Source organism: Anolis carolinensis, chromosome 3 (genome assembly GCF_035594765.1).
Source record: "Anolis carolinensis isolate JA03-04 chromosome 3, rAnoCar3.1.pri, whole genome shotgun sequence".
Taxonomy (NCBI): Eukaryota; Metazoa; Chordata; class Lepidosauria; order Squamata; family Dactyloidae; genus Anolis; species Anolis carolinensis.
The window spans coordinates 22211491-22237587 of NC_085843.1; the positions used below are offsets into that span (position 1 = coordinate 22211491).

At 42.1% G+C, this 26097-nt stretch overlaps 1 protein-coding gene across 2 annotated transcripts in view; it reads right to left on the reverse strand.

Annotated features, from left to right (window-relative positions):
• The window catches only part of pgr (progesterone receptor), a 119796-nt gene that overhangs the window by 23498 nt on the left and 70201 nt on the right, over positions 1 to 26097 (reverse strand). For both annotated transcript variants that reach the window (XM_008108067.3, XM_062974565.1), the window contains exon 3: positions 17542 to 17658. In XM_008108067.3, the coding sequence (XP_008106274.1) occupies positions 17542 to 17658 (117 nt within the window). The remainder of the gene's footprint in view (positions 1 to 17541; positions 17659 to 26097) is intronic.

Here is a 26097-nt window from a genome sequence, read left to right on the forward strand (position 1 = left end):
CTCTTTGAAAACCTTACAGTTTTCAATGGCTATTCACAAGTGGGATTTATTCTGCGACAAATTTGCACCTGCTTGTTTTTGGCAGAAAGTATAAATGGAGGAAATTTTAATGCAAAAATTTAATTTCTAAAGAAATAATATTTTCTACACAAATCAACCATGTGCATATTTTCACAGAAGAAAATGCCAATTACAGCATTTTCCACAGAAATTAATATTTTTGCTTATGAAAATTATTTTCCACAAAATGTAGTTTTCTGCATTTTAAAAAATACTGTTTTTACACAAAATAATTACATGCATGTTTTGTGCAGAAGTCTCGCACTACAAAGATTCTTATCAGCTTATGGTTTTTCTTGTCAGGGTTTCTCAACACCATTTTTGGAACATTTTGGAATATTATTTCTATCTTACAAATGCACATGTTTGCTCTAACTCAGCACTTTCTGCATCTCCTGACTCCTTGTATTGCAGAGCTAGACAAATGTAACATTGGTCCTGCCAACAATAATAGGAAAAGTCTCCCTATTTCAGAAGTCTTTACTTTCCTCAAATATTATATATATATACACACACACACACACACACACACACACACACACACCAATCACGCATCATGTAAATTATTTTTTTAAAATGTCCTGACCTGTCATAACACCCAGCATTCTGTGCTTGAAACAGCTCATTCAGCTCAGGTGCCACAAAGGAGCTGCCAATGGTGCCCATATTGGTCTCTACTGGCACTATGATGGGGAGGGGGGAAAGGAACCCTATCAAGTTTCATTTACATCAAGCCAGTGACCCTCTGCAATTATAACAAACACAGTACATACAACAACAACAACAACAACAACAACAATTTATTTTTTAATTCTTCTCTCCTCAAAGGGACTTATGGCAGCATAAGAACTTACAGGTACTGCTCAACCAGTGCATCTGTGAAAATTTCTGGAATCATTTTTCAGCACTGTCATGTATCCAAATATATTGCGATATCTGTGAAGAATGTTTCCAAATTTGTAACTAAAAAAAGGAACCCTATAGTGCCTTACCAATGACTCATTAAAATCAGGAGGGTTTTCTTCTCTATGTTATGAGTAAAGAAGAATTTTCTTTTATGGAAGTGTCCTTGGGGTCAGTTCCCAGAGCCATCAGTATGTCTAAACTATTTCTCCCCCACATTCCTGACTCCTTGCTCCTATGTTTACATCATCCTTGATCCTTTTTTGCAACATTCCATATGATGCACATTGATAAATAAGCTATGATAGCCTGTGTGAGTAATGTTTATCGCTGGACTATGACTCTGGGAGACTAAGGGTCTTTCCAAACAGGCAAAAATGCAAGAGAAATTGGGATTTTAAAACCCACTTCCTCTTGGCATGGAGGCCCCCGGTTGCCCCATGCACTTACTGGGAAAAGATAGACAAAGCCCGAATACTCCCTGCCTCCCCCTCTTTTGGAAGAGCCTAAGGAGGGCATGGGTTAGGGTTGGGGGGGGATTCCTCCTTCAATAATAATAATAATAACTTTTTTCTACTCCGCCCTATCTCCCCAACAAGATCTCACATATGGAAACAGCATTAAAGACCTAATATCAAATTTAACCTAATATCAGTGAATTGAACAAAACATTGATAAATTAAATCTATATAGTCAGACAGAACCAAACAAGAATTATATAGTGACATAAAATCTAAATAAATGTTCACAATAATTTAAAAAAGCCAACTGAAGTTCAATATAGCTGTGTGGGTTGGATTATGTAGCCTATGGTGGTAAATTGGGCTGACATAGACTAACAGAGCCCAGTTACATCATAGTTCTCAATCAGGATGCGGAAGCGGTCTCTCATTAATTAATCATCCTCCTCTCCATATGCTTATGAGCAGAGGTAAGTCTTTAGTTGTTTTTTGAAGGAGCAGAGGGAGGAAGCCAGCCTTATTTCTTTAGGGAGGGAGTTACAGAGGTGTGGGGCGGCCATGGAGAAAGCCCTCTTTTTCTTTCCCACCAGCTGTACTTGAGATGGGGGTGGGACCAAGAGCAGGGCCTCCTCCGCTGACCACAGTGCTCGGGCTCGTTTGCAAGAGGAGATGCAATCAGTCAAGTAGCCTGGACCTGAGCCATTCAGAGTCCAGATCCAAGCCACCTGTTGAATCTTCCAGGGAGGAGGAACAGAGGCAATGGCTGCTGGCCTGCATGGAAGGTTTTGTCCTGAAAGTTGAGGGGGAAGTGGGGGGCAGGAGAGAGTCCAGACAGGAGGGAGGGAAGGAAGACACATTTTTCCATGCATGCAGAGATACACCGGCGTGGAAAATGTGTGTTTCTCAGGAAGTACTGGGTTTAAAGGGCAACTTTTCAGCATGTGTTTTGCAGCCTTTAACCTGATACCTCCTGCATTTTAGCTAAACATCATTTAGCCCCCACCCCTTTTAACCCAGTTTAACCTGGGTTATAATGCATGTATGGAAGGGCTCTAAGGTTGAAATCCCACTTAGCTACAAAAACCTCCTAGGTGACTTTGGGGAAGCCTCATTCCCTCAGCCTCAGAGCATGGCAATGACAAAACCCATATGAACAAATCTTGCAAAAACAAAATCCTTAGGGTTGTCATTTATCAGAAATGACTGGAAAGCAGACAAAAATAACCACAACCATCACTAGCAACACAACAATTAGGCTAGCTAACTCATAACATGGGATATCTTGCTTTAGACCACCATGAAGAAACAACTTAACCACCATTGTCCTGGCCTGGCTTTCTCAAATGGAGACCTTGTCTCTAGTTTTATACCTGCTAATCGAAATGTTGCATTTCCTCCCCTTCATGAAAACAATGCCATTGCTTACTGAAAAAAAATCTGAACCTCATCCTTCCAAATCATGGGAAGCTAATGGAATTAAAAACCATGAAAAACAATGGTAAAATTAAACAGCTTTGAAGTTCTAGACAAGCAGTTATGTAGGCAACTAACAGTATAATAATACAGAACTGCACAATAGGCTCAACGCATTCAGTAACAATCCACGTATGGGCCTGCCAGCAATCAGCTTAACTGAGCAAATAATCCTCTTTTCTGTGGTCTGCAAAACCTAGGACTCATGCACACACTCAGGGGACATCAAAAGAATGACATTAATATGCACCTTTCCGGTTATGTAGTTAGAAAGTATGAACAGCTGAGGAATGTGAAGAATTGAGACCTTTCAGCTCTTCCAACTTCTTCCACACATACACACTCACTTGGAGAGTTTGAAAGACTTGGAGGATTTGAAAATCCTACTTGCTTGCTTTATTCAACTTCCATTCTGTAGGAGGCTCAAGGGGTCCTATTAGTCCCCTTTTTCATTACAAGCAAAGTATCCTTGTTTTGCAGGTGCACTGGAATTATAACTACTTTTTTATTTTACAGAAGCTTTCCAAGTTCTATCTGTATCACCTTATTGGGTTTCTTCTTTTCCAGTATTACTCACAGGCATCTCTCTCTTACTCTGCTCTGCTTATTTTTCCTAAGTTTTACACCAGTGTTTTCCACTCTCACTGTGAGGAATCAACAATAATCTTTTTACTTCTGCCATATCTGTGCCCACGTGCCCAACTGCATTCAAGTTGTCTTTGGTGTATGGCGATCCTAGGATTAAGAGACCTGTCCCCACTCATCTGATAGGCCATAGTGGGTTCAGTTTGACACTTCTCTCTACATGGATCCTCCCTTAAAAATATCTCTACTAAGCAAGTAACATGAAGATCAATGATTCTCACTTAATTTTCCTTTCCTTACATGATTTTTGAGCACTCTTTGCCTGTTGAAGAACTTAATGAGTTTGAAAGCTAACACAAAGAATTTAATTCCTTTAAGCTGCCCTGATAGTGTTGTCATTGCAATATACACTTTGGGTCTTTAGCTTTTATTTGGGCACACTTTTGTGGACTATTCCATATCATTAGATGCATTAGCTCATGAAGCGGGGCGGAGTCCATAAAACCTTGTGCCAAAGAAAACATGTTAATCTTTAAAGGTGCCGTAGGACTCTTCAACATCATTACTTGCTTCTGTTTTTTTAAAAGCCTTCTAATGGGGTGAAAAATGCAAAGTATGAGGCTGTGAACATTAAAGCAGAGTTGCTGAACGTCTTATAGGGCAGGAATCAGAATTATCCTCTGATTCCCTTTCATTCAATGACCTGAAATAATATTGAGCAAAAAAAGGTTCATTAACCCACATAATTTTTGTTTTTGCTTGCCTATGGAAAACAGAACAGGACAAGAATTAGAAGCTTTGAACAGAGAAGACAAAGGAACACAACATAAGCTAAAGCAGAGATATTACTGCTATAAGTCTCTATAAGCAATTTAATTCACAAGGCAATAGTTAAGTCTGCCTGAAATGTCCAAGCTGTTTCATTTTTTTTGCATTGTATGTTGTTGTTGTTGTTGTTGTTGTTATTTTAAAATTAACTAATAAATTTCATTTTTGTTGTATAAATGAAAAAAGAGAAGAAAAAGAAAAAACAAATAAAATATACATAAAAAAGAAAATACAGTAGAGTCTCACTTATCCAAGCTAAACGGGCCGGCAGAAGCTTGGATAAGCGAATATCTTGGATAATAAGGAGGGATGAAGGAAAAGCCTATTAAACATCAAATTAGGTCATGATTTTACAAATTAAGCACCAAAACATCATGTTTTACAACAAATTTGACAGAAAAAGTAGTTCAATACGCAGTAATGTTATGTTGTAATTACTGTATTTACGAATTTAGCACCAAAAGACCACGATATATTGAAAACATTGACTACAAAAATGGCTTGGATAATCCAGAGGCTTGGATACGCAAGGTTTGGATAAGTGAGACTCTACTGTATTAACAAGATTTGCCATCTAAAGCAAATCATATACAGAATATTAATGACTGTCCAATTACCACTTCTATTTGTTTTCTACTCTTTGAATGACTAAATAGTGCACTGGAAACAAACAAAAAAAAAAAACAAAATTGTCTGAATGACTCATAATAAAAATGGCTTCTTTGGCTTTAAGTAAAAAGATCAGTAAAAAGCCGCTCTGAGTCCCCTCAGGGAGAAGGGCGGGGTATAAATGCATGTAATAAATAAATAAATAAATAAGATCAGAGGCCATCTTTTTGGCAGTTTCTCATGATAGAATGAGCTTAATAGATTTCAAATTACAAATTGTTGTCCTCACTTGTAACCATCTACCAATAAAGATGGTTTTCTCATGGATACAAAAATCATACTGTACTATTAAGAGTTCCCACGTCTATAATGAAACTGACTAGGCAAACACGAAATAGTATTTATTATTTATTCCAGGGGTGGGTACTGTGCAGCCCTCCAGATGTTTGGTCTTCTTTTGGTCTGCAACAGCCAACAAACATTGCTAACACAGTCAAAAGCAAGAAATGCTGGGAGATGCAATTCAACAACACCTGAAAGATCATAAAATTGCAACCCTTGATTTATAGCTCAATAACGGTTCCCATAGGGAATTACATGCATGTTATTCGGACCTCCACAGAGAAAAGATGCAAGGCGCATATTGATCATCATCCTTACTTTAAAAAAAAACCTCCATCACCTGTGCAACTTGACATTAGAGGTAAAACCAGTAATTCACAATCCTCCAGAACAGTGCAGGCCTGTTTATGATTACCAACACTAGAAGAAGAAAAAGCAGTGGCCTATGTTGTATGACACCTATGGCTCATACACCACAGAGTGACTATGTCAAGAAGTAACTGCACAAACTGAAGATAACATCTGCTTTATTTTATTGGACTAATACCCTGCTCTCTTTCACACAAAGGCACACCCATATTACACACCCAAATCTTCCATGCAGTCTTGCAAATCATCTCTAAAACTTGGCATACCATCAAGCAGAATTTAGGACAGTGGATGCCAAGTGCTATGTCAGCTCAACATTGGAAAATATAATTTCCTTAGAGCAGCATAATATCCTCAATGTTGAAGAATGGTCATATCTTCCTGAAAACAAGACAATATCTCTGGAAAAAGAAACCTCAACTGAGAATCCTTATGGCTGAGCATCCTAGTATCTAACCTTTATATTTCAAAGTAGAAATTTGTTTCTTACCACAACCTTCTACTTTGAAATGTAAGGGTTATTTTGGAATCTTGCTAGGATGCTTACATGAATCATACCAATATCCAAACCTCTTTTATAAGAGTTAAAGTACAGTACTCATATTAACCCCACATAGTTTTTTTGGGTTGATTTTTTGATGAAGTTTTCTAGATTTATATATGTGTATATAGGATACTTGCTTAAGAGAAAGGTCCAACTGCAGGTTTTACTCCTTTATAGACATACAATAGATCTAACTATAAGTTACCTGTAGAAAATAGGAAATTCATTGTATTGCCAATGTTGCTCCACAGTTTCTTATATTATGTACAGATTCTTGTTGTATTCAGAATATGCAAAAGCAACGCATATTTTTGCCCGAATAAATACCTGCTGTTAAATTTATTAATGAACCTTGCCAGAAAGACAAATGTTTCATATAAATGTACGCTGTTCTTTTCTCTTTTCAGAACTGCTGTATTTTCCTCTAACAACAATATAATGATTTATAGTCAGCAAGTCTGCTGTGTGTATTATTAACCTATAATTTAAACCTACTGGGAAAAAAGACTTTAGCTACCTTTTAGAAAATCTAGTTATTTTCTTTCACCCACTGAAATCTTCACATGTTGTGACTGAGTTGAAATGTTAAGCAAAGGTCACATACAAAAATATGTTAATTATTCAGGATTTTAAATCCGGTTAGTAAAATAGTTTTTTTTTGATGCTTACATAATGCAGCTCAATAATTACATTAACAGTCAATTAAATAAAACTTTGAAATCAAATATTAATTTTATGCACTCAAGGAAAAGTGATTACTTATCTTATATGAAAACTGCATTTTCTTTATCAACTGACTTCTAATCTATTATTTTGAGCTATAGCTGAAATAATATGTTTGCAAATGATGCAACCAACATTTCTAGAAATCAAAAAGAAAAGACACATAGCACCAACATCTATCTATAACCATTATTTCTCCATAAAATGATAAAGACAATCTCTGGGTGCTTCCAGACAGCGCCAAAATCAACGTTTTAGAACTGAGTCTAAAAATCGTGGGACCTGACATCAGGTCCATACATAGACCTATTAGTCCTGGGATATGGTCGCCGCCATCTTCACAGGCTTCCTCTGTAGAGGATCAAGATGGAGGGAAGCTGGGGGACATTTGGCAGAAGTTTTTTTAAAAAAAAATCACTCCGTTATGCGCTGGACCATATTTGCACAAGCAAACAACTTAATATAAATACAAGCAGATTCATATGAGGGCCAGTGCATAACAGAGGGATTTTTTTTAAAAAAACTTCCGTTGGATCTCTCTGTTCCCCAATTCTTAATTTAATCTGTTTAAGATTATACATTGTAAAATAAAGAGTTTCAGAGTTTGAATTGCTCTTAATTTCTGCTTCCTTTAAACAATCAGTGTGTCCATTTGACAGCTCGATCAGTTGATCAGCTGTTTCGGGCTTTTAAAATGCACGAAAGCAGTCTATACAGGGGAGGGGAAGGAAAGCACACATGACTGCAGAGATATACAGCCTTGCAAAGGTGTGCTTTTTTCAGGATGAATTGGGTTTTAAACACACAATTTTTAAACATGTGCTTTTTAGCTCTTAACCCGATCCTTCCCGCACTTTGGCTTTTAACAGGGAACCCCAATGTGTTTGTACATCTGAAGACAGGGCACTTCCAGGTTTTACAGCATGTGCAGAAGGGCCCTCTATTAGATTCTGTCCTGAATTATGCCTTTCTTTATTTTTGGCAGTTTTCTTGCTAGAATTTGGTGGGATGGTATCTATTTTAAGAGTCAGATTAGGTTGGATTAGGTTCCATACCTGCCTACAGAACAACAAAATCTGCTATACTTTACAGAAGATTTTATAACTGCTTTCTCTCAGAGCAGAACTATGTATGATGCCTTGAGTTTGTTGGAAATAGGACAGAAAATAAAAACATCTCATAAAAATACATAAAATTGATGGATCACTTTCATTGTTTTGATTATTACACAACACCAACAGCTTGTATAGTTTAACTGAGCAAAATAACAACATTATTTTGCTTAGAGATCCTGAAATCTAATATTTCAAATTTAAAGAGAGAGCTGACACATTTCTCTATATTTTTAGGCAAATTCTTAGGACCCATCTACACTGCCATTATAAGGACAGGTTGCTTACCTGTAACCATGTTTCTTCGAGTGTACTCTGTGAATTCACACTAATGGAGAAGCTGCGCCTGCGCAGGTTCCGACGGAAACTCTTCCAAGCTGAAGTTCAAATTTTGGCGGTAACCACGCCCCCCTTCCCAAGGGGCATATAAGGCAGCCCCAGGCACCCGCTCTCCAGTTCCTACGCCGCCAAGGCAACGAGAAAGGGAGAGGTTTGCCAGAGGGGAAGGAAGGGCGGGTTTGTGTGAATTCACAGAGTACACTCGAAGAAACATGGTTACAGGTAAGCAACCTGTCCTTTTTCTTCGTGTACTCTGTGAATGCACACTAATGGAGACTGACACGCTAAGGTCCCGGATGGTGGGACAAGGCAAACTCGACAACCAGTGAACGTCCAAACATAAGTTTATTAGGACACATTGAGATAACAGTCCCAAGAGACCAGTGCAAAAAGTTGTCCGAAAGGACCAGTGCAATGCAAACATGAGCATATAGAAAATTATTCAATAAACATAATAGAAACACGCAATTGTGTATAGTGCATATAAACGCTCTCCCAGGGGGGAGAGGGGAAAAAACATCATGCTCTTTGACATACCCGCCAGGATCAATAAGGCGTTAGAAAGCAACAGAGCAACTGCTCAACACAATCAGGGAAAAACATATCCCCAGAGGTAGGTATGGGGAGAAAAACTGGCACATAACTTGAAGGAGAGGTATACAGAGTCACCTGCGGGTGAGTATAGTCAGGATAGGCAAGATGAGAGTACTGATCTTGCGAAGGCCGAGTCCTTTAGGGCTTTATTGTCTAGCCTGTAGTGAGAGACAAATGTAAGAGGGTTCGACCAGATTGCCGCTTTACATATGGAGTCAAGCGGAATACCTCTAAGGAAGGCGGTCGAAGCCGAGAGGCCTCTAGTCGACCTCGGACGGATGGATGGAGGAGGAGGGCGCTTGGCTAGTTCGTAGGCCAACTCAATGGCCTGCGCAATCCAATGGGACAACCTTTGGGAAGAGATGGGGTTACCCAACTTGTCCGGGGCATAGGCGACAAAGAGTCTTTGAGTCTTACGGATGTCCTTGGTACGGTCCCTGTAGAAGAGGAGTGCCCTGCGAACGTCGAGAAGGTGCAGTTTTTGCTCGAGAGGAGAGGAGGGGTTAGAGAAGAAAGCTGGTAGGACAATGTCCTGATTGAGGTGGAAAGCTGACACCACCTTAGGGAGAAAGGTAATGTCCAGGCGAAGAACAGCGCGGTCATGGTGGAAACGTAGGTAAGGCTCATCGACCCTGAGAGCAGCAAGCTCGGATGGCCGTCGCGCCGACGTGATTGCCACTAGAAAGGCCAGCTTCCACGAAAGCAATCGGAGATCGGTCGAGGCAAGCGGTTCGAAGGGAGCAGAAGTGAGTTGAGAAAGTACAAGTTCGAGGTTCCAGCCCAGCGTAGGTGGTAGCGACGATGGGCAGATGTTGTTGTAGCCTCGGAGAAATGTTTTAATCAAGTGGTGAGAGAAGAGAGATGGCTGACCATGGCGTTGAAAAGACCAGGAAAGAGCTGCGAGATAAGCCTTAATAGAAGCGAGAGAGAGTTTCTTCTCGACGAGGGTCATAAGGAAGTCGAGGACCACCGATACCGAGGTTGGAAAGGTGTCGACGTTACGGGATCGAAGGAAGGCGTGAAAGCGAGAGAGTTTGTAGGTATAAGCCTTGGTAGTAGACGGCTTATGGGCTGCTCGAAGAACATCTTGCAGGTTCTGCGGAAGGGAGGCTAGGTAAGAATCCTCCATGCAGTGAGATGAAGGGAAGGAAGGTCCGGGTGAAGAATTTGGCCGTCCTCTCTCGAGAGAAGGTGCAGCGAAGGAGGTAGAGGGCGAAACGTTCCTCTGGAGAGACGAAGAAGGGCTGGATACCACGGTTGGCGGGGCCAGGCCGGAGCTCTGAGAATCGCTGTGGCCGAGATCGAGAGGAGTCTTTCGAGAACCTTCGGTATGAGGGGAATCGGTGGAAAAAGATAAAGCATCTCCGCTGACCAGTCCAGCAGAAAGGCGTCCCCTAGACAGCCGGGGAAGGAGTTCGGGGGAAGTCTCGCTCCGTAGCGGGGTAGCTGAGCGTTCCGGGGAGACGCGAAGAGATCCAGAGTAGGCCGTCCCCAGTGTAGGAACAGATCGTCGAGGATCTCGGGATCGAGCTTCCACTCGTGAGAGGAAGATGTCATCCTGCTGAGGGCATCCGCCAAGTCGTTCTGGGCACCCGGAAGGTGAATCGCGGAGGCCTGTACGTCGTGGGCTATGCACCAAAACCAGAGACGGGAGGAGAGGTGCATCAACTTCCTCGAGCCCGTACCGCCCTGTTTGTTGATGTAGAATACTGCTACTAGATTGTCCGATTGAATGAGGATGGACTTGTGACAGATGAGGTGGGAGAAAGCTTTCAGAGCTTTGAGAATGGCGAGAAGCTCGAGGAAGTTTATGTGGTTGGTCCTCTCGGATGGGGACCAAAGATCCTGGACCGTTAGACCGCTCATGTGGGCTCCCCAAGCGTAGGTGGAGGAGTCCGTGGTTATGGTTAGCGAGGGCGGGGTTGGATGAAATGGAAGGCCCCTGCACACGTTTCGGTGAGACGTCCACCATGAAAGGGACTGGCGGACGATCGACGGTACCGACAAGTACTTGGAGTTGTGGTGGTAGAACGGCTTGAAAGTGTCTATAAACCACCTTTGTAGGACCCGAAGATGCAGCCTGGCAAAGGGGGTCGTGAGAACCGTGGAGGCCATGTGGCCTAGAAGGACTTGAATGGCACGGGCTCTGACCCTCCGGGCGGATCGACATAGGGCGATCTGGTGGCGGAGAGATAGGAATCTGTCGAGCGGTAGTGAAACAGTCTCTGCGACAGAGTCGAAGAGGGCTCCGATGAACCGGATTTGGGTCGACGGGGAGAGATTTGACTTCTCGGCGTTGAGTTGGAGGCCGAGAGATTTTAGAAGACCGTGATGCCATGTAGCCTGAGGTGGGCCGCTACGGCGGCGACGACCTTGGTAAAGACCCTTGGAGCCGTGACAAGACCGAAGGGTAAAACGGTAAATTGGTAGGTTTGGTCGAGAACTTTGAAACAGAGGAACCGTCTGTGAGCCTCCCGTATCGCCACGTGGAAGTAGGCGTCTCGTAAGTCTATGGAGGCAAAGTAGTCTCCCCGCTGCAGCATCGGGAGGATAGAGGCAATAGAGACCATCCTGAATTTGGAAGGGCGAATGAATATATTGAGGGCCCTTAGGTCCAGAATGGGGCGTAGCCCGCCCCCCCTTTTTGGGACTGTAAAGTATCTGGAGAAGAAACTTAGAGGATCCAGTTCGGGAGGGGAGGGACGGATGGCCCCTTTGGCCAATAAGGCATCGATTTCGGCCAGTATCTCTGGAGAAGGAGTTGAACAGAGAATGCGACCTGTAGGTGGGAGCTCTGTGAACTCTAAGGCGTAGCCGTCTTGGACAATGCGAAGAACCCATGCATCTGAAGTAATGGATTCCCACCGACTGTAAAAGGGGGCCAGGCGGTCGGCGAAGGCACAAGAGGGTCGAGGTAGCGTGGGCTCTACAACGGTAGCGGACGAGGAGCTTTGGAAGGGGATGGCGTCAGGCACGCCGGTTAGCCTGCGGAGGAGCGGGGGTGGTTCGACCGCGTTGCTTTTGCGGATGAGGTCCCCGACGAGGTTGGTGATGGCTTTGATTGTTCGAGCCCGAGGGCCGCTTGAAAGACTGGTGTCGGAAAGATTGTGGCGGGAAGCGGCGGAAGCGGTGAGGGAACCAGCGGGTGCGCTGTGGTTGCGGTTGGTCGCCACATTTAGACGCAAGAATTTTAAAGTCATGATTAGACTTGAGCTTGTCGTCGGTACCGGAGTTAAATAGTCCGAGTGCATCAAAGGGAAGGTCCTCAATGACCTGTCTGGAAGATGAAGAGAGACCCGAAGACCTCAGCCAGGCGTGACGACGGATGGATATCGCGTGAGCAATCATCTTGCCCGCAGTATCGCCTGTATGCTTCGCCATCTGTATTTGGTGGTGGGCAAGCGAGTCAGCTTCCTGTTGGAGGGTAGTAAGGACGGAGCGGTCTTCGTCCGACAGCTTAGTGAAGAAGGGCTGTGCCTTCTCCCAGATAATTTGTTGGTAGGCGCCCATGCAAGCTGCATAGTTTGCCATCCGGCAAAGCAAAAGGGCTCCAGAGTAAAGTTTTCGACCCACGGCGTCGAAGCGCTTCCCTTCTCTGTCGGCCGGAGTGTTCGACTGACGACCTGAGGATTGAGAGGCCTTGACGACCAGGGAGTTGGGGTCGGGGTGGTGTTTGAGCCACTCCAAGGTATCATCGTCGGTACGGTACCAAGTCTCGATCCTCTTCGAGGTCGGAGGAATGGAGGAAGGGGTTTTCCAGGAGGCCTGGATAACATCCAAGAGATAAGGCAGGAAGGGGAGTAGCGTGGCCGGCGGAGCTTGGGCCTGCACCCTTTTGAAAACTGGATCAGACACTGCCTTAGAAGTCTGTTTGATCTCCAAACCCAGGGCGTCGGCCATTCTGACCATTTGATCAGAGAAAGCACGAATATTGTCAGTAGGAGAAGGCGGGTCCGCCTCATACGCATCGTGAGGAGGAGAGAGGTTGAGACCGAGAGAGACTACCGAAGCAGAGAGAACAGAGTCTGGGCGGTCAATGTCAGCATCTTCCTCCTCAGGCCCTTGGGGGGACTGAGGGGGAGAAGAAAGCACAGTCTCAGGGGGAGGCATGGCCTCGCGAGAAGAGAGTGCCAGGAGCCGAGAATCCTTAGAGGCTGAGGCCTGGGCCGCCCGAGCCAGGCGAGCCGTTTGTCTGCCACGCTCCGGTGTCGAGGTGGGAGGGAAGAGCTGTTGGCGGGAAGAGTGAGGCGGCGCAGGCGGCTCCGGTACCGGCACCCTGACCACCGTTTGGGTAGAGTGGTGGGGTGAGTCCTGCAGCTCCCCGTCGGATAGGGGGTGCAACGGAGATTGAGAAACGTCTCTAGGCCTCTGGGCTGGTACGATAGGAGAAGACCTTCTCGAGGAGGTTGCCGAGGAGGACAGCGGGTCTCTCCTTGAGGAGGCCGAGGAGGAGGAGCGCTGAGTCAGCCGTTTTTTTGTCGGCGGTTGCTTGGATGCAACCCTCAAGGACTTGCCAGGTGTGGGAGGAACCACAGCTGAGTCAGATTGCGCTCGACGAGACTCCTCGTGAGCCCTCTTAAAGGCTATCTTAATGGCAGAGGAGGAAGGCGGGGAGCCGATACGAGAGCGGATCGACGTCACCGAAGCCAGAGAGCTCGACGTCGAGGAAGGCCCCACCTTCCCGGAACCGGTCGATACAGTAGCCGTCGTCACAGTACACGGCGGTTTTGCCGGTTTAGCAGTCCTGGAAGTCCTGGACGCCCTGGACGAGACCGAGGAGGCTTTAGTTGTCGGAGGTTTGGCTGTTGGCGCCGACATCGCTCTCAGAGCTGAAGAAGACGACGCACCCGACGTCGACGGAGTCGGTTCTGGCACAAGAGGCCTTTCGTAGAGCGCCGCTCTAAGCCTAGCGGCTCTGTTCTTTCTGGCCTGAGCTGTGAGAGCTAGGCAGAAACGGCAGGTACCAACCACATGAGCCTCGCCAAGACAGAAGAGGCACTTGGCATGGCCGTCCGAATCAGGAATTTTAGCAGCACACTGCGTGCAGCGCTTGAAACGAGTAGTAGACATGCGAAGAGTCCGAAGTGAACCTTGCGGCGGAAAAAAAGGAACTGGAGAGCGGGCGCCTGGGGCTGCCTTATATGCCCCTTGGGAAGGGGGGCGTGGTTACCGCCAAAATTTGAACTTCAGCTTGGAAGAGTTTCCGTCGGAACCTGCGCAGGCGCAGCTTCTCCATTAGTGTGCATTCACAGAGTACACGAAGAAAAATGCAAATTGAACTGGATTATATGGCAGTGTAGACTCATATAATCCAATTCAATGCAATTCAAACTGCATTATATGGCACTGTGGATGGGGACTTATGTTTAGCTAAAGTAAAGCAGGGCTGTAAAGAAGGATATGCTCTGAACAGTGGTTCTCTACCTGTGGGTCCCCAGATGTTTTGGCCTTCAACTCCCAGAAATCCGAACAGCTGGTAAACTGGCTGAAATTTCTGTGAGTTGTAGGCCAAAACACCTGGGAACCCACACGTTGAGAACCACTGCTCTAGAACATCAATAATAGTTAAGGAGCAAGCTCAAGCTGGATCTACACTGCTATATAACCTAGTTTTTGAAGCTACATCATCTGCTTTGAACTGTATTATATGAATCTACACTGCCATATAATCCAATTCAAAGCAGATAATATGGCTTCAGAAAGTAAGTTATATAGCAATGTAGATGGGGCATCAGAAGGCACCACCTTTTAGGAACAGTTTAAGATTTATTTAAAAGATAACATTACTATTTGTGAAGAAACACTTACCTAATTTTTTTGTGGACAGATCCAACATTATGTTGAATTGAAACTGATTGATTGTGTTTTTTGTGTATGAAAGAACTATCCTTTGAAAACACGCTGGAGGAAGCCAAAGGATATGTTATCTTAACTACATTTCTTCTTGCCAAGGAAAGATGATGATACCATGAAATAAGGTTCCATAATCTTAGGTTCTCCATGGGCCTCATTACTTCATTACTCTTAATTCTGTTGCTTTTAGACTATCAGCATTAACTAATACACAAGCACTTGACTGGGAAAATATAATTGTAGAAGAAAGAACAAGTATACAATCCAGTAAAAGGTGGATATTGCTACATTTATTGGTTTGAATGGGCAACTCAAGTTGAAGCTCACTCATGAGAAAAAGGTCCACTGAATGTGGCGGTATTTGCATCTTGTACTGTGTGTTTGCATCTTGTTTAAACCACTGAGCTGCTGAACTTACTAACCGAAAGGCTGGCAGTTCAAATCCAGGGAGCGGGGGGAGCTCCCGCTGTTAGCCCCAGCTTCTGCCAACCTAGCAGTTTGAAAATATGCAAACATGAGTAGTTCAATAGGTACCACTCCAGCAGGAACGTAACGGCGCTCCACACAGTCATGCTGGCCACATGACATTGGAGGTGTCTTTGGACAACGCTGGCTCTGTGGCTTAGCAATGGAGAGGAGCACCAATCGCCAGAGCTGGACATGACTAGACTTAATGTCAGGGGAAAACTTTGACCTTTACTATTATTATGGAATTTGACTGTTATAGTACCTTGAGCAGAAAGTGGAAATCTTGCATACTGGTTTGGGAGCTATAGATCACAGATAATCCCTTGACTCTGAAACTCTTGCTCAAGGGAAGTCATGGCCTTGCCATCCCTTATAAGCATCTTGGAAGCAAGTGATATTGTCTTGTTCCATATGGCCTTCAGCCCTTAAAACTAGGGGTGACTACTCTTGTTGTTTTAGTTTTGTAGTCTTAAAACTATTTTTAAGAAGTTATTTTCACCAGCTTTTAAATGTTTTCATTTGTGCATATGTTTTAAATAGTTTTTATTTGTCTTAAAATACAAAAATACTCAAAATAAATAAGTAATGTTTACTAAGCCCCAATGTTGAGATTTTCCAAGTGTACCAGGACTCTGATGCTGAAGTATTCTGAAGATGAATAACTTCTCTGGGGTATGTGAGGATAACTCTTATGAGTCAGCACAACTTCATGACTATTTTGGCCCATCCACTGTCCAGATGGACAGCACCACCATCAACCATTCCCTGCGGTAATCAGAAAAGGGGAAGGCAATGACTCAATTCTGTATTTTCACCACTGCTTCCTGCCTCTCTACTTCTTGCTTGCTGATCATTTAGGCACCCCATTCGGACATTAGTAGAGATGACATGTAACAGACAGGCACTCGCAGGGAGCTCTGGGGTCAGTGGGGAGTGACAGGGATGGGTCAGCAAGGGCTGCTGAATCCAGAGCACCATTGAGCCAAGAATACTCTGGTTTAACCTGCCCTGTGTAGATGCAGCATTAGTAACAATACAATAGCAGAGCATTTAAAGTGGCACCTATGCCTAAAATCTGAAGCAAACTTAGAAAGATCTTCTGAGGTTTTCCTGGATCCCAACAGGTCTTGCTATTGACCAGTATCCTCTTCCTATCACAAAACAGTCTTCATCTCTGGAGAACAAGAGACCATGGAACTAAAAAAATCACTTTCATATCATTTGCATGGATCAGTGTAAGTAACAACTGAGTAAAAATAATCCTCCCAAGCACCAAAAGAAATCTTAGGTATGAGCGGGTGATAGGCCTAATCATTACTTCAACTTTCAAAACCCACTCTAGCTTCATTTCCTGCTGTAAAGGAGATTTGTTGGATAGTTTTTCTTCGTTAAGATGCTTCACAAGTCTAAGGCACACCTGTTAGAAAGTAAGCCCCTCTGAAAATATTAAAACTCAGCCCTAAATAAAGATGAAAGACTGTAAAATGTATATCCTCTTTTCCCCAATTCCCTCAACAAGGAGACAATTAGGTTTGGAACCAGCCTGACTTTCTCCTCAGTATCGGAACTCTCATCTTAGGAATGATAGGATTCTTATCCCAGGCCCTAAGGTATCCTCAAAACCTGCTGCAGATGATTGGAGTTGGAAGAGATGGAAGGAGAGTTATGCTCAAAACAAAAAGCAAATTAAGTCTAACAATTTTTACTGTTACTGAAAGTTCTAGGAAATGTGTAAGAGAAGTTTCAAGAATTCATTTTGCAGCATCCAAAACACGAGATTCTATCCTGGCTTAAAATTCTCATGCAGTGTAATTCTTAATAGAGTAGGCCCTCCATATTCACTGGGATTTGTGCAAAAAATCCACACAAAAGTAGAAAAAACACAAATAAAAAGTGTGCCTTTTTACTTAGAGAACATCTGTCAATACACTGGAGAAATCTATAGTTTCTTCAGCATAAATCTATCAGAAATTAACTTTTTTTGCAATTGTAAGTTACACTACTGAATGCCTCAATTAAATAAACCTAGCTCATGGATGGGCAACTGTCAGAAGGTAGGAAACCACATTGGTCTCCAAGAGCATCTGGAGACCACCCCCATATATATATCCACTAAAAGTGACAAGTAGTGAACCCACAAAAATGACCTTTAAGACACTATGCCCCACAGGCCAAATATTATTCACTCCTATTCTGATTGGGGACCAGAGGATCCTGAATACATTTTTAACTATCCTTCTTTTAATCTTCATTAACCAATTTTCTAAAAGATGCCCACCTCCAAGTATCATGCCAGCTTGACAGCATTTCCTCAAGCGACATGCAGGACAGTTCTTCCGACGAATTTTGTCCACTATGCAGTCATTCCGCCCAGCACATAAATAGTTATGTTGACCTATAAGAAAGTAAAGAGGAAATGGAAAGAGATGATCATACCATGAAACATCTGAATCAGAGCTTTAACAGATAGCCATAACAAAGAAAATTATTCCGCCATGGGAAATAAACCAGAGCTTACAAAAGTTCCTTTTACGGGACCTTATCACATGCACACACATCCCCATGCCATTTTGCCAGCAAGCATGGCAAAATGGCAGGTGCCTCCCCCATCATCTAAACAGGGCAGAAGTGTTGACGAGGAAGCAACCTAGGATAGTTCCACGACGGTTGGGGTCGGGGCCTCCACGAGAAGTTCAGGGCCATCATGTGATGAGCTGCAGGTCTATCCACCGCTCAACTGACTGGCAAGTGTCCTAGGATGCTTAAATTGATAAGTGTGATGAGGTTCTAGCACTGCAGCTCTCAGAATCCCTTATCCAGCATAGTTACTGACTGAGCAATCTGGGGAGTTATAGTCCAAAAAAATAACTGTTCCTTCAAAAAGGTCACAACTTATATTAATAAAATAATTAAGCTTATTTGACTATTGCATTTTTCATAATGTACTGTTATCAAACCAGTTCACTAAGCAAATAAGAATAATAACAACAATAATAATAATTCCTGAACAATACAATTTAACTGAATTCCAAAGCACTTAAAACATATAGAACATTGAAATAAACACTTCACATTCTAAGCAGACAGTTTTAAATTTCCTATATCAAGAATATCAGCATTGGGGTTATTATCAGATGTACTTTGGGAAGAGTAAAATTATGGCAGCGCAACCTCCACTTTTGCTTTGCCATCAAAGCTTCTGGTTGTTAAACAACAAGTAAAATACTCTCCATGCCAGATTTATAAGCAAACAGCTTTCTCACAAATCATGTTCATCCTTTCAACAAATGTTACCACTCCTACAAAAGCTGTTACCTGTTTTTGTTCTAAAATTTAGCTGCTTATGCTCTCTTTATTTTATCAGTTTTATACTTATTTATTTATGCAATGCTTTTGACATGAAATAAATAAACAAACCACTCCTATCCCTTTTGTTCTGGTTCATGAGTTCACCAGAAATATCCCCCTTCCATTCAGCCAAATTGCTAAAGTGAAAGGAGATTTGTATATAATACACACACACATACACATATATATACACAAATTTGCACTTGCAACTGACCACTGGTGTAATGATTTCTTGCCCTCTTCTTTTCTCCCTCTGCAGCCTTGTGTCATTCAAAAGTCTGTTGCAGGAATACATATCCACACAGAGAGAGGTGTAAAACATGTAACCTGCACCTCACCTTATAATTCCACTAATTGTCGTTGTCATTCAGAGACTTCTAAATATTACAAATTATGTTAGTCTTGCCTCCAAGTCATTTCTTACTTATGGTAACTCTAAGGTCTTCAGCCTTTTTTACCCAAAGATGATTGTATGTCATCAAGTACAAATCCCAGGACTGCATAACTATGAGCCACAGCAATTGAAGTGGTGTCAAACTCTATTAATTCAAAACATAAATACACCCCTAGAGTCTTATTAGTCTAGCACTCAGACTACTACACCATGCTGGCTCTCCGACATAAAACCAATACAAAACATGAAAACAGTATCTACAGTACAGTCTTAAACTTGAGTCTCTTTGTAATACCTTGTAAGACTAGAAGAAGTTCAAGCTACAAAATGTCCTTGTGGAATAATCGCTTCAAGAACTGGACAGCATTTTTATTCTGGGACCAAACCACGTATTACAATCAATTTATCCATTACTTAATCTCTCCCCTTGATTGCTATTTCTGTCTTCTAGATTACATAATTGAATACAGTTTAAGACTGGGTTTAACAATACATGTCTGTGTGTGTGACTTAATAAAACAAACCTGGACACTTGGAGGCAAATTGCATGTCCTCTAAAGTGCCACGTTTCTCTGTTTCTCTTGTGTTGGGTCAAATTAATCAGGAACAAACCAATCTGTTCCTGTTTAACATGACTCAACGGATGAAAAACCAGTATCTTGTGGACTTTAACAATGCAGGGGTCACCCTGACATTACAAAGTGTTACTATTATCAGTCAGTTGTTGGTAGACTGTTCTCTTACAAACATGGATCTCAAACATATTTCTAAAACAGATCCACTGCCACAGAAAGTTTCACAAACTGAAGAAGGAAAGGACAATGTACAATATGACAAAATCTTCATTCTTTGTTACTAAAAATATTTGCTCCCAACATTCTCACGCCTATAGTTAGGGTGTCCAATTAAATTTCTATGTGCCAATAATGTTCACTTGGTGACCCTGTGCTCGTCCTCTATCTCTCAGTTCATTCTATGTCACAGGATTGTTGAGAGAAAAAGTGGGAAAACATGTGTGCCATGTATGAAAGTTGGGCATGCTGTCTAGGAATGACAGAAGTTGCAGAAGTTTGAAGAGCAACAAGTTGAGTAAGAATCTCATAAATACATGAATATTTTGTTGATAAATACACAATTAAACAAACATTGTTACATGCATGGGACTGTACTCTAGCTCTCTAGCTACAATAACATTTAAATGCATTAGCATGAGTGTATCAGGAAGTAATTTATGTCTGGATATATTATCTTGTAGATCGTTAACTGCTTTGAACTCGTGACAATTTCCTACAAGGGTAACCATTTTATTTTATTGCAGGAAGAGAAATTAAGAGATATGTGGCTCCTTAGGCTATGCCTGGCTGCTTAAAGAGGACTATAACTACGCCAGTGTAAGTGTTGGTAGAGCAGCAATAAGAGGAAGAAGGCAGGATGGCAATAAAAGAAGTAAGACAAAAAGATTTTCATTATGTTGTTGAAGGCTTTCATGGCCAGAATCACAGGGTTGTTGTGTGTTTTCTGGGCTGTATGACCATGTTCCAGAAGTATTTTCTCCTGACGTTTCACTCACATCTATAGAAGGCATCCTCAGAGGTTGTGAGGTATATTGGAAAAACAAAGCAAAGAAGGTTTATATATCTGAGGAAGGTCCAGGGTGGGAGAAAGAACTTTTATCTGTTGGATGCCAGTGTGAATGTTGTAATCAATCACTGAAATTATTTATTATTTATTTATTTATTTACAGTATTTATATTCCACCCTTCTCTCCCCGAAGGGGACTCAGGGCGGATTACAATGAACACATGTATGGCAAACATTCAATGCCAACAGACAAACAACATATATAGACAGACACAGAGGCATTTAACATTTTTTTTCCAGCTTCACGATTAGCTTCAATGGCCTTGCCAGCTTCATGTCCTGGCTTCTTCCTGCCTGGGGGAAATCCTTTGTTAAGAGGTGTTAGCTGCCCCCGATTGACTCTTGTCTGGAATTCCTCTGTTTTCAGAGTGTTGCTCCTTATTTACTGCTCTGATTTTAGAGGGTTTTTTTAAATACTGGTAGCCAGATGTTCATTTCCACAGTTTCCTCCTTTCTGCTGAAATTGTCCACATGCTTGTGGGTTTCAATGACTTCTCTGTGTAGTCTGATATGATAGTTGTTAGAGTGGTCCAGCATTTCTGTGTTCTCAAATAATATACTGTGTTCAGGTTGATTCATCAAATGCTCTGCTATGGCTGACTTCTCTGGTTGAGTTAGTCTGCAGTGCCTCTCATGTTCCTCGATTCATGTTTGGGCAATGCTGCATTTGGTGGTCCCTTTGTAGACGTGTCCACAGCTGCATGGTATATGGTAGACTCCTGCAGAGGTGGGTGAATCCCGCTTGTCCTTCGCTGAACGTAGCATTTGTTGGATTTTCTGTAGAGCACAGTTTAGGTGGGCTCACCTCCTCCAAGGTGAACTAAACCACCTAAACTACAGGTCAATGGATACTGCACCACAGACATCAAAAGAGCTGTAAGTCCAAGATCAAGTCATGAGAGTAAAGACAAAGATCCATCCAGAGGAAAAGTGTTCTTATTTATTTATTTATTTATTTATTTATTTTACGGTATTTATATTCCGCCCTTCTCTCTCCGAAGGGGACTCAGTGTGGATCACAATGTACATATATATGGCAAACATTCAATGCCATTAGACAAACAACACACAGACAAACACAGAGGCTATTTCACTTTCCATTTTCTGGTTTTGTGAGGGTATGCTCAATTCCAGCCACAGGAGGAGCTGCTGCTTCATCATCCACTATGACAACGAGTCCTTTTGATGGAGTACTTCCTCATCCGGCACGCACGCTGCTGGACTTTTTATGGTGTTGTAAATTAGTTAAATTAGCCTCCCCACATAAGCGATCTCTAAATGTTCCTACTTGACAGATGCAACTGTATTTCATGTTGCTAGGTAAATAATGAGCTGGGGCTATTTAACAGTCGGGCACTCAATCCCACTAGGGCTTTGAACTCTTGGTCAGTGGTGATTTATTGCAGTAGGTTACTAACCAGCTGTGCCACAACCTGGCCTCCTACCATACACCACTGTCTGCATAGGCAAGCTGATGAAGAAAGCTTCAAACTATCTATAGACCCACTAAGAAAATCCAACAAATGCTACATTCAGCCAAGGACAAGAGGGATCCTCTCACCTCTGCAGGAGTCTACCATATAACATGCAACTGTGGACAAGTCTGAAAGTCACAACCTCTGAGGATGCCTGCCATAGATATGAGTGAAACATCAGGAGAGAATACTTCTGGAACATAGCCATACAGCCCAGAAAACACACAACAACCCAAGTTTATCATTGTCTGATGAAGACAGCAACTGTTTCAGATAATTATTTGGCTTCCCATGGGATCACGGGGACAAAGTACTTAGAAAGGCTATCTTGGACAATTGCGAAGCAGGTGGGAATCCTCTTTCAGCATCCGAAAGTGCTAAATATGAGTAAGAAATATATCATACAAAAATTATGATTGTCTACATTGTTTCTCTAAAGTATGAATATGCTTTTCTTTCCACAATCTAACCATCAGTTGCTTCATCTTGGCCACATGAAATGTCATTCTGCATGTTGTATTTCACTGCATGAACTTTCTCGGGTAGTGCCACTGTTTATGGATGTTTTACATTAGGTAATTTATATATTACTGGAGACAGAATTGCAACCTTAAATAAAATGACATTTCCCAATTGGAAGACTTCTTCCTATTTTATGTCTCTTCAAGGACTATTTCTACTCTGAAAGGGGGAAAAAACCAGCTTTCTAGTTTATAATTATGGATATTAAACAACAGACTTTTTATGAGGGCACTTTTGTTACAGTTGCCAAACCAACTGGAAACTTCACAATAATTAAAAGCCTGTGTTTCACTGAAAACAAAAGTGGAGAAAACAAAACAATGTATCCATAGCAAATGGCAATTGTTTGCACTTCGTTCAGCTGTGGGTGTGGTGTTTGACATCTTAGTTCTATCCAGCTGCATTATAAAATGTTCCCAGATAATCTTTTCATGAACGGGCAATCACACGAAGAATTTGAATTTGAACCCAAGTCAACAAAAGACAATTTAATTCAACTGGCAACTCCTATAAGTTGCAAAAAGAGAAGGAGGCAACAGTAAGTCCAGATATGTATCACCTTTTTGATATAGGGGTCACTTGTCCAAATCAAAAAGAATGTTCTCTGGGGATTTTCTAAGTCCAATTGCAATTCTAGAAAATAATTTTCTGGATGTTGAACATAGTCTAGGCATTATCTATGTCCTCCACTACAATTCTACTGTCTATTAACATAGAACTATACTGGCAGAGGGGGGTTCTCTCTATGCATTTTCTAGATTCTCCATCCAGAGTGATTTTATGCTATGCTTCTGACAAAAGTTGACTATAGAGTTATGCTGGAGGATCAAGAGATACTCTGTGCATTTTCTAGGCCATTCAGCATAATTCTATGGGCAGGTTCTGGCAGAAGCAACCCACAGAATCGCCCTGAAAATGTTAGAGATGCGTTTTCTCTAGGCATTTTCTATGGAATATGTGCACTTGAAGTACTGTAATTCATTGCTATTATCTATCATTTTGTTTGTCCAAGTTACGTTCCAGAACATATCCCCCATGTATATGGTATTTAGAGTCATGACAGAAGTAACTGGAAAAATCACCTCTGCTGCTATAGAAAGTATTTTTTCAAATGCAGCGTTTGTATCATGACTATGCTATTTTTGCAGCATGCAGAACACACTAGGAACTACCATCAGCCTTATCCTTCCTTTTCCTTTCATTGAGGTCATGGTACAGCAATTCTGAAGTCACTACTGTCTGCCTCTTCCTTTAACTTGGAAGGCAGGTGTTCCCTCATTTTTGAGATACCAGAGTCTTGATTGAGGGGCTATATTCTTGTGCATGCCAAAAATTTGTGTGGTGAAAGTTTACTTCCCATCTCTCACAGGAAGGGAACTTAGGCCACCTCATCTGAGTCAAATGCAGCCTCTTGTCATGTATTCTGGCCTCTGAACAGTTGGCAGTATCTATACTTCGGCAATCCTTGGCAGACACAGCAAACACTGAGATTTATAACAAATACATGGCTTTTACAAGCTGACTGAAGATTCATGGGGCATACACTGAGCAAGCTGGCCTAAATTTCTCCAAAATCATAAAGAAAGAATTGTCTCAGAGTCAAATTATTTTGTGCACTCCTAGAATGAGCTTGGTTCTACCCCGTGAGAGGCCTCACCTCTCTTCCATAACAGAATATCCTGTTTCTTCCACTGCTTTCTTCAGGCACTTATAGTAATACCATGGAACCCATATCCACTTATCCACTCCCAGGGTTAATCTGGTCTCCCTAGGAATTTAGTAGGTCCCACGGGCAATTATATGGTATATTTCCTCTAAAAATTACCACAGAATTCTGTTGTAGAACATAGCCTCAAGAAGATATATATCTAGGAATCTTTAGGACCTCCAATGCAAGTCCATGGCATGCTGGGATCAAAAACGAGGTAATTTATTGATGTTTGGTCATATCTCTTGCACCAGATCATGTCTGATCTTGGAAACTAATATGAATCAGCCCTAGCTAAGACTTGCATAGGAGACCAACAATGAATATCAGGTACTGTAGGCTATATTTCAGAGGAAGGAACTGGCAAAACCACCTCTGAGGATTCCTTGTCTAAGAAAACCCTATGAAATTCATGGGGTCACCAGAAGTTGACAGATGAGAGTTGGAGGCCCAAACATCTAAAGGGCTGCAAGTTTGACATCTCTGCACTAGTTTATTTCAAAACATAGGCAGGTTCCCATGCCTGAGCTTTGAAAAAAAAACAAAAACGGATGATTGTCCATGCCAAGGGATATCAACCTTGGCAAATCTGTGAAATACGGGCAAAAGTATGGAGCCACTCAAGGTGGGATGCCTTCAAAAATAGTGCCAACCACTATAATAAAAGTATAAACAGATAAGGAGAGATGCATGAATAGGAGAAGGGAAGTAGGTAGAGAGTAATACAAGTCTAGGTTAGCAGAAGCTTAGTCTTTCCGCAAGATTGCTTCCTCTCCTGTTTATATAGCACCTCCAATAGCATGATAAATAAAAGCAATTCAGAGAGAAAACAGTATCTGTTGGTATAAATAATGTGTGGCTGGGTCTAATTCAGTAACTTCTCTTGGAAAGAGGCTTGGAAGGAGAAAGGACATCTAATAAAAAATTGTTAAGATCTCAAACTTTTTCAGCTTTGGAACCCTTTTTGAAGCAAAAGGTTCTCAAGGAGCACTAAGAAATTTTTATACTTTAAATTAAATACCTCATATTATATAATATATTTTATGTAATGTATATTCACGCATGGGCAAATGTTTGCACATAAGGGCAGCATTGCGTCTTAAAATTTAACAGGTGGGCTGGGCTAGTGGCAGATGGATGGAGAGTGTTTGTGTGAACTAATTGAAAAAATACCTATACACACTGCACATATCACATTTGCAGTGCAAAAAAAAGAAAGAAAAACAATACAATATTTAAAATGAAGAACAATTTTAACCAACATAAACTTAATAGTATTTCAGTGGAAGACCCCAGGGGCCATGTAGTCCAACTCCCTTTTGCCATGCAGGAAAAACACAATCAAAGCACCCCCTGAAATAGGATTTTGGAAGGAAAGATTGGGAGGAGGATCTGGGTGGCAAAGAAAATAGTTTGGGCAATGAGGGGGGCAGGGGAGAAAGGGTCTGTACCCGGGGAGGATGCTGCTGCTGTTTCAGCAGTTCCAAACTTTAATTTCCCTGAATTTCTCAGGAGGAGAAGGAGGAAAGAGGAGGCAGGAAGCAGCATGGCACCTCACTATCATTCACAGACCCCCAAGGGCCCCACGGAGCACAGTTTGAGAACCCCTGGTTAAGATTATAAACAACTGCCAATTTGTTAAATGATGTAACTAACCAAGCTAGAACTTTTTTTTAAGTAGTATTCTTCTGTTTTAATATGTGATTTTAGAAATGTACTTAACTATATGTTGCTCCCTGTCTCGAG